Source organism: Poeciliopsis prolifica, unplaced genomic scaffold, assembly GCF_027474105.1.
Source record: "Poeciliopsis prolifica strain line A6 unplaced genomic scaffold, Auburn_PproV2 SCAFFOLD008, whole genome shotgun sequence".
NCBI classification, from domain to species: domain Eukaryota; kingdom Metazoa; phylum Chordata; class Actinopteri; order Cyprinodontiformes; family Poeciliidae; genus Poeciliopsis; species Poeciliopsis prolifica.
The window spans coordinates 12,362,846-12,372,782 of record NW_026562383.1 but is presented as its reverse complement, the minus strand read 5'-3'; the positions used below and the strand labels follow the sequence as shown (position 1 = coordinate 12,372,782).

Below are 9,937 nucleotides of genomic sequence, written 5' to 3'. Positions count from 1 at the left end.
AAATACTAAAAGACATCCTTTTAATTATTGTAAGCCAAATCATGTTTTCAAGTTAATTTCCTTTTACATGCAGTTCCCCAACCATGCTGGGCAATGATTAAGGGAATCCTGACTTTTTTTTTTTTCCTTTTGGGGTTTATAGTTTTGTCAAAGCATAATGCCACCCAAATTGATTAGTGAGGGACTAAAAATGAATAAAAAGAGAGACCCATCTCACATTTCCCAGACCTTTTGGAAAATACTCTGACTGTGACTAAGCTCAACACATTTGGGTTATTTAGCAGATCCAAAGTACACCACCTCTCTAAAGTTTTGGAGTGGCTTAATCCAAGTCCAGACTTTAAGATGCAGTGACTGTTTATACACACATACTCTCCTGTGACTTAACAGAAAAACTCTGCAAAGAGTGGGTCAAAATTTATATTGACAGCAGAGCAAAAGACTCAATGCTAATACAAGCACTTGATGGACTATAGTTGTTGCAGGTTCAAGGGGCAATTACTTTTTGACACAGGCTCAGGTTGATATTGATAGCTTTTTTTCTTAAGTAATCATTCAGAAACATAATTTTATGTGTCTTGTTAGATATTAGTTTGATGATTTGACACATACAATATCACAAGACATGATGTTTGTCTTGTAATCACCCAGAATACTGTGTTGCTGTCTGGGTTTCCCAGTTTCCTCCATCTCGTGGATTCTGGTAAGTGAACATATGATCTTCTAGGACCGTAAGTTGCAAGAACTCATTGGAATGTTTCACTTTTAGTAGCAGTACACAGAAATGTAAAAACAAATACTTAATCCTAAATGCACGGATGACTGGACCCATTTACTTTTCCTCTATTGCATAAAGAAACTACCAGTGTAAAAATCAATGTGCTTTCATATCACTTTTTTCTGGTCACAATTAGTCATTTCATCCACATAAGAATACTTTCACATTTAAAATGTTTTTACTCCCCACACCCATTTTTATTATTTTTTTTATTATTTTTTTTTTACAATTTTTAAAACAATGTGTTTAAAGAAACCACCTCAAACACTGAGGAATAAAAAAAATGTCAGAGGTAGTTAGGACACTTAGTTTTGACAATACTACTGTAAATTGTTGGCTCTTGAGCATAGATAGAGGAGTAGACTAATAAAACTGTAAAAACATGAAGGAAAATGATTAAGTGTTCATACTGAATTAAAATATCTTATACTTTTTATTACAAGGGTTTTCTTTGTTGTTTACATCCAATATTACAGCGTACAAATCCCTATTATCAAGGCCTTATTTAAATATTAGCAGCTTTTTATATATGTAAACAAATGTAGTGTGACTATTTTCTTACATTGAAACAATATAATCACAAATACTTGTGGTGTGTTGCCCTGTTGGTCTATAAAAATGTAAAATGAAATGTAATCACATTTCAGCTATAGTTGGGGATTAGATGCGATCACAGCCACTTGTCAGAGAACTCCAGAAAAATGTCTGGGCTTGCTGTAAAAAGGACATCCACATATCAGAGCCTTCTGTCGCCGTTTGTCTTCAGACCTTATATTTCTTCTTTCCACTTTCGCTAATAACGCAAATGTGCTTTCAAAAAAAGAAAGGGGAAAAAGCACAGTCAAACTCAAGAATGTAAGCTAAAAACATTCAAAACAAAAGTGTATTTAGTTGATTCACGTGTGACAGTCAGTGCAACTGGACTATTATTCCAAAGCCTCCTGCTAAACAGAGTCTTTGTTGTCTGAAATGAAGACTTACATTGAGGTCCCTAAAATACTCATTGTAGTCCAAAGCATAGCCGACCACAAAACGATTGGGTATCTCAAAGCCAACATCTGAAAGAAGTGTATTGAAAATACAAATGTAAACTGACAATGTTTTCTAATCATCTTAAAGCTACAGTAAAATGTTTTGTCAATTACTTACAGTCAGGAACAGAGGCTAAGCTGTGTTGAACTCTCTTTACCAGCAACCTAGGGAAACAAAAGCAGATAGTATTCGACACCATACGCCCCAGACATCTTATTAAAATGTCATAATTGAAAAAAAAGAAGTTGTTTGGTATGTATGTGTCTTGACTGAAAGGAAGAAAGTTGGTGATTCACAAAACAAGTGAACATTCTTTACCCTGCAACTTTTATCATTTTGGGTTTGAAGGCTTTTACGTGCTCTAGAAGAGTCTCCATTGTCTTTCCGGTGCCAACAATGCCCTGTGAGTGGGAACACATACAAAAACAACAAAAAACCCTTGGTTGGGAATAAATGCCGATGTGAAATGCAGACAATGACGAGTTTCACATCACAGTGAAAGAGAATCTTCTCAGTGTCTCCCCGTGCTCTTATTACACAACAGTTAATGAGCATCAATTTCACTTTCCCAGAAATCATATGATATTTTATACAAACTCTGATAGGCTTTATGCATTCTTTTGCTGGTGAATCTGATGGCCACTCAACAGAGACTAAAGAAGATTAATGTTTACAGCAAAAAAAATGTTTGATACAATTAATTTCATGTGTCCAGCTTTACATACGCTATTTATGTATAACAAACTTGTGGTTTGTTATGCACTTGGTCAAAGCAAAAGTAAAAAAAAAAATCTGCTGCCACTATAAAGTTATATGGCATTAAAAGGGTTGTGTCTATAACAAATTTCATGCAAATATTTTGTTGAAAAATTACTTATGAGGAATACCATAGTTTTTAAGACATGTCACCATGTGCAATATAAGTTTGCTTTTTACTGCGATTTTTATACTTTAGAAATCACTTTAAAGTTATTTTCTTTTTATAATACAAAGGCTAAAATCTATCCAATTTTTTTATTTTGATTTCATTTATTGTTATTTATTGTCTATTTCTTGCTGAATTGCTCTTTTTAGGTTTTTTGGTATTAAGCTATTTGGTGTCCAGGTGTGCTGACATGCCAATTCCTTTGCTACTGAACAGACCAAATTGTGGAAGTGTAGGAGATTGTTGGAACATTTTATTTAAGAAAAAGTGGTACTACTCTGAAGATTTAGACTGAATAGCAGAAAGAGATGGAATGAAACGCAAACCCATCACCCACATCTACCATATGGTAACGTCATTCACTTAAGTATGAACACATACTAGAATTGAAAGTTTTAAGGGTTCTAAAGCATAGTAGGTGCCAACATCAAAGAAATAAAATACTTCAACAAGTATTGCAACTAACTACTCTGCAGATGTTCCCACTAAATATTGCCATAAATGATAAAAGACAACTCATCCATTGCTTATCTTTGTAAGCAATCATTCTAAATTTCTATAAGTATGCCGTCTTTTATCCAGCACACTGATTACTAATATAGAACTGAGTTTTACTGCTTGCATGACAAAGTTAGTGAACATTGTTTGAAAAGCAGGCCTCTTGCTACTTGAATATAGGTCAGGCAATTAAAGAAAGTTTTCCTCATGTTAAAACCCAGTTTTTCTGGAAGGCAAACTTTAAATGGCCCCTCGCGACCTGGAAAACAGTCAGCACAGTGTACATACAATGAGTCTATTTTGCAAAATGGAAACAGTAAGTACAAGGCTGACTCACCTCAACAATCAGCACGTTCTTATGAGAGCATGTTGGGGAGAGGAAACAGAGCAAACAATGATGCTTGATTAGAAGCAGATTACTTTGTTCAATAAACCACATACATTTGTTTTGACAAAAGAAAAAAATATATATATAAGCACGTAATTGTGCTTTGTTTACATCTCCTTAAATTTGTCTGCTGGACGTATCCTTAAATAAGGAACCTATGAGAAATATAAACTAATGAGGTATGTGTAAAGTAGAAAGGGTCTGGGGGAAAAGTGAAATCACCCATTTAACCATTTCACAATTTCACAGTTAGCCATCATCAGTAAAGCTATGCTTTCTTAAGTAACAAAGTTACAGCTACATTTCATTTCCAGACACATGGAGCTTGAGAACTTCGCACAGACATTTGAAATACTGCAAGAAAATGATAAAACAGTGAGTCAAACTTGCTACCCAATGTTCTTTTCAGTACAGTAGGTATTTACAGTAAACTGAACATGGCTACAGGACAGACTCTCGTCCAGCTGAGGGAAAAGTCAAATGTGAATAATCAAATGAGGTGATGACGTATTAGATTTGCACTCTAAAAATAGGTTCACTAACATATGAATATGGCACAAATTGATGGTGATTCATAACCATGCACACAGACATGCACATGTTCAGAGATTTGTAATGAAAACACTTGCAGTCGAAGGCAAAATGGAACTGCAAGTTGAATTTCATGAAGATTGTGATGACGGTACTACAAAATATGACGCTGCTAGAAGGAATCATGTACAAACTTACTTCCATTTTTAAGAAGCAAGTTTATATTTTTATTAGCAAATAATAAAAACATAAGGCATAGAGACTTAGATTTACTTGTAGAGAAATTGATGGACTGTGTTTGTTGAGGTACAGAATGTCTTAGGAACTGGATCCTTTATAAAGGAGAATGTTTCTAAAAGCTTTTGAATAGAAACGGTGCAAAACTAGAAAACCCAAAAAGTTTAACTCTTTGATACTAAACTTTTGTTGATCTGCAACTTATTTTATGTTACATTAAAAAAACTAGTGTGATTAGCACTTTCACACAATTACCAAATAAAAGAATAAAATAAAGATACTTGCCTGTCACAGAATTGCATGTCCGTTTGGATTTTATTTTCCTACCCATTATTTTTTCTCATTTTGACACACTTCAACCACAAACATAATGTATTTAATTGTGGCTTTAAATTATTAAACAGAAAGTAGAGACTAGGCGTAAAAGAGAAACACAAAACATGGTTTTCCAAACTTTATTTTAAATAATTTGAAAATTGTATTATGCATTCATATTCACCCCAAACCCACCAAAACCTTTTGTCAGTTTTGTAGTTTTGCAAAACTCTTTTGAAGAGACTGAATTTGTTTTTGCTAATTATTTTCTGAAACAACAACAACAACAAATACAGCTAAATTAAATCAGACTGAAAGGAAAGGGTCTGGAAATATCAAATGTCAAATCTTGCTGCAGGATGACTTTGGGTCTGAACTTTGAATAGGCCACTCTACCACATGTTTAGTTGTTGAGCTCAACAATTCAATTTGAGCTCTGACTGTGTGACCAGCGTTATTTGCTATTGGCATTTAAGTCTTCATCCAAGCATTGCACTGTAATTTATTAACAAACTTTGGCCAACTTCACTGACTGCCACTGCTGAACAAAAGTATCCCTACAGCATGATGCTGCCAGCACCATGTTTCACAGAATAAAGTAATCATAGCTATGAGCAGAATTAGTGTTCAATCACAAATACCTAGCATGTAGTGGTACAAAATAAAATTTTGGTCCGGTCCTACTACTGCACCTCTACATGTTTGTGGGGTTTCCTACATGAATGAAAACTGGAACTAAAACGTTTTATTGCCTTTCTTTAAACAATGACTTTGCTCTTGCCAGTTTTCCATAAAGGCCAGATTTGTGGAGCGGGAAACTAACAGTTATCTTTTCAAAAGATTCTCCAACCGGAGCTGTGAATCTCTGTAGCTTGCAGACAGGCTTTCTTTGTGCGATTTTTCAGTCTGATTTGGCAGGTTTACAGCTGTGTGAATGGGACGATGCATAAAGAGCTTGTGACTTTGCATAACCTAAGCCTGTCCTGACTTCTACAAAGTGTTATTTCTGCTTGCTGTATTCTTAGATCCTCATGTTTTGGTTTTTCGACCTCTGAGCTCTTCAAAGAACAGCTCAGTTTCTACTTTGAATAAAATACCCACAGCTAGAAGTAGTTTACTAATTAGTTGATTCTAAAGCCTTTGGTTGCACAGAATTTTATTTTGGAGTATCAAAGAAAAGAATGCATACAATGCCTCTCATAGTTTTATTGGTAAAAGTTTTTAAAAACAATGCATAATGTTCTTCCACTTATTTATGTGCATCTTTGTGTTGGCATATTACAAAAAAATCTAAGTAAAATACATGGAAGTTTGTGGTTGTAACTATACAAAATATTTTTATTTTAATCTTGTTGTATGACTATGTTTGCAGCGTGTTTCCAAAATTGTTTATAAATGCATAGAAAGAGCACTAACTATTGCCCACAAAGAGATAAATATGTTTTAGACAGTTCAGGAAATGATCGTGTACCCTCTCAAAATAGTTCAAAATAGTAGTCTTGTGATCAGCCACAGTGGTCAGCACTGGCCAAGAAGACACTTTAGGAGATAGTGTAGAGATTATCAGACCTTTGTAAACTGTCAGGATTTACTCCAGCTCACAGGAGAACCAACTGTGATTACATGATAACAAGACAAGCAGCTGTACATTGACCCTGAAGCAACAGAGCTACAGTCACCCTGTTAATCTACATACTCACTATATCCTCACATTTTCACCAGCTCCACACTTTGGTCACACTGAGATAAAGTGCATTAGAACAGCTGGTATCTGATTAGAGCTGTCTGAACCTGCCATCTTTGATCTGCTTTATGGAACCATATTGTCAAGTTGAAGGAGGAGCAAATTTAGAGGAAAGGCTGCCCTCTTGAGGTCACTGTGCAGTGGCTCAATAAATGTCATCTCGAGACAACTTTGGCTTACTTTGTCTTCTAGCAATGTGTGCATTTGGTAATATTTTTTTTTTCCTTCAGTGACAATCTCTTACCTTTCCAGCTAAAAAAGACAGGTCTTCTGCTCCCAGTATGTGAAGATCTTCTGTCGACTGGTCATTCTGCAGAAACAAATGTGTTTTAGCATAGAGCTAAGCAGCATTTAATCTAAACTGTATAACTTAAAAGCTGAATTTCATTATTTTTGTCTTCAAATTGCAAATCTATTGAGAATAAGAACAATCTTCAGGCATAAAACAAACTGATCAATAAAGCAACTCCACAGTCATATCAGCTATTTATCTGTTTTTTGGGGGGGTTTTCTCCCACGCTTGAACAAACATATCTGAGCTAAAGCTGGACAAAGAGCCCACTGTCATAATGCTGACAGCGCAACACACACAACTTCTGACTAAGTCATGAGACACAAACCCATCAAAGCTGATAATGTCAACCATTAAAGGAGCCTCAGCATCCTTAAACAGAACCCACTTGAGGTCAGTCTGTCTCCAGTGGCTTTCCTTTACTGCAGCAGAGAGAGGATGGGACGGGGGGCTCACCAGGTAGCTCCTGAGTCGGATAAAGTGGACCCTCATGGGGATCGTGTGGTTGGAGTTCCGGCTCAGAGCCTTGATCCTTTCTACCAGGTCGGCACAGAACTGGTAGCCTCCTTTTAGCACACACAGCACCACAATGTCATGGTCCCCAAGGTCATCCATGATGTTCCTCGCAAGACGTTCTGTCCTGCAGACAGAAAAGAAAGAATGATTTAGAAGTTCTCCACCAAAAATATCCCTGCCTAACTGTTAAAACTAAAACTATGGTATAGTGATAATTCAAAGTTACAGCAAAACATCTATACAAGATGTGCTCTACCTACATATTGTGCATGTTAAGAATGTTACTATAGAATATGTTCTGGCATAGTTATGTGTCTGAGTGTTAAAGTTACACCTTCCATTTGGAACAAAGTTTTTCATTTCAACTTTTACATTTACACGTTTGAAAAGACCCCTGAATTGATGTGGGGTACAACACAATTGTTTTTTTTTTCTTTTTTCCAATATGCATTTTAGTTTGAACTAATTGAATTGTTATATTTCTGTTATTTTCAACCGGCCCATTCTGTGCAAACCTCTAAATTTAGCCTGATTGCTGGGAGACAGAATCTTACATGTTCTCTGTGTAACAGATTGAGGAGATTATCCAGTGTTTCTTGATATAATTTTACATCAGAGTCCAGGAGAAGAAAATGGTACAAGGTCTGCATGTGTACAGGGCTTCATCAAGTCAGAGGACTCCAAAAGTGCTTTATTGACACGCCGATGGCAACAGCCACAATTGCTGTGGGACAGAAGTGAGGGTGCCATACAATCTGAACCAACACCAGGTGGCAAGAACACAGTGACTGAGATGGAGCAGGGGTTCAAACAGGAAACAAGTTATGTTAAATCAAAACATCACAGCTAAATACCTTGGAAACAACAAAAACAGAAAACTTTTATTGTTTTATTTATTCTACACTTACAAACTACAATGACAGTTTTGATGCACTGAACATTTGAAAGACTTCAATGGTACATTTTATCAGATACATAATTAAAAATTAAATATAACAGATAGCCATCAGGCTGTATGCAGCAATTGAGGAACATACAGAGGTAAAACAGACACCTTTCAGTGTTGCTTTGCAACTCTTCCTCTAGTTTTTCCCCATTTATTTTTTTAAAAGTTTGCATTTGACAGCAGAAAGAAAAGCAAGAAGGTCGAGCTCACGAAAAGTGTCTGATATACCTCTGATTTCCCCCTGAGGAAACCAAAGCAGGGAGGAGGGACGTGAGGAGAAAACCTGCTTAGGCCGCAGGAATCTACAGTTTCACTCGTGTACCTGTCCATGATCACGCCATGTGGGATGATGACACAGTCTAAATCTCCGGAGTAATGAGTTGGGTAGTTGAAGAGATCTAAACTGTAACCTGGCCAGTCATCGTTGATCTGAGCGGAGACAGATCAAACAACATAAACGTTATTCTGTGGAGTACAGTGCAAAATCACAACTTATTCACGCAAGCTCCCACGCTGCAAACTCCCAGCAGCAGAAACGCCCGCCTGCCCCTTCAGTGTAGACAAAACCAATGTACACGGAGCGCAAAGGTTTCTGACTGCGCACAAACTGAGCACTTGTTCGTTTCCTGTGAAGTTCTCTAATTAAATTACCACAATCCCCTCGCTTCTTCTATCGGCCTGAGCGTCAACTTCGGCCATGTTTTCCCGTCGAACACAAGAAGGGTCTCGTCTGAGGAAGGTGGTGGTGAAAGCCCGCAGAGGGGTTTGGCACGGTGATGAGAGAGGAGGAGCATCAGAGTTAGGGAATGTGAAGCCTGTCGCGTATCACCGCGGCCGCTAGAGGCGCTCTAACACAACGTTTTTATTCCAGCAACATCCGGAGACGAAAACGTGTCAACGTTTTGTCGACCGTCTCAGTCTGTTATCAGGTGTAGACGGAATAACAAAAGGGTCTGCAAGGCAACTTTGTTTTCAGGGATATTATTAAAAGCTTCTGTTTTGTGGAAACAGTTGTGGAATTAAAAAAAACAAGACTACCAAATGGGATTTAGAATGAAATCTCAAATATTGGATTGTTTTTAAATATAGATCAATAAAGAAAAAAATATGTATAGAGAGATGTATCTGTCTGTTGTGTTTAAACCACATATTTCAGATTCTTATTTTTTAATGCATTTTATTTGGTAGTCCAACACAAAATGTCGCGTTGTTATAAAGTCAATTAAAATGTTACATGCCATTACAAAAGTTTTACAAATAAAAAATATGAAACGCTTGCCATGGACCTATATTTATTCTGAGACCATGAAATAAAAGAAGTGTAACCATTTGCCTTCAGATATTATTCAATTAGTAATTTTAGTGTGAGTATGAATAATTGTATCTTAGTAAAAATATAGCAGACTTATCCAGGTTGGATGGGTCACTCTTCAAGGTCTTTGAAGTCTAGTTCAGGATGCTAGGCTGGTAATGAATTTATTGACTTTATAGGTCAGTGACAAACAGGGCCTAGTTGTGGTTGACACTTAATCCCTGATTCAGCAAGGAGGACAATTCTAATTCTCACATTGAGTCAAGTTGGCTTGTATCTTTTTTTTTGTCTCTGAATAGATCACTACTTCTAAAAAAATAATTTAGTCTTTCAGCAGGTAACATTTGGCCGATATTAACATTTGAAACATTTAAGTGTGGCAAAAAAAAGAAAGAAAGAAGCAAAACTAGAAGAAATCTACAA

At 36.4% G+C, this 9,937-nt stretch overlaps 1 protein-coding gene across 1 annotated transcript; it reads right to left on the bottom strand.

Moving 5' to 3' along the window:
* Positions 1 to 951: 951 nt before the first annotated feature.
* prtfdc1b (phosphoribosyl transferase domain containing 1b) lies at positions 952 to 8,952 on the bottom strand. Its single transcript, XM_055033860.1, has 9 exons — positions 8,854 to 8,952; positions 8,525 to 8,631; positions 7,197 to 7,380; positions 6,693 to 6,758; positions 3,571 to 3,588; positions 2,129 to 2,211; positions 1,928 to 1,974; positions 1,760 to 1,836; positions 952 to 1,588 (listed from the first exon to the last, which is right to left on the bottom strand). Exons 1-9 carry the CDS (start codon positions 8,899 to 8,901, stop codon positions 1,541 to 1,543), a joined length of 678 nt encoding a protein of 225 aa, XP_054889835.1. The 5' UTR covers positions 8,902 to 8,952; the 3' UTR covers positions 952 to 1,540.
* Positions 8,953 to 9,937: the final 985 nt, after the last annotated feature.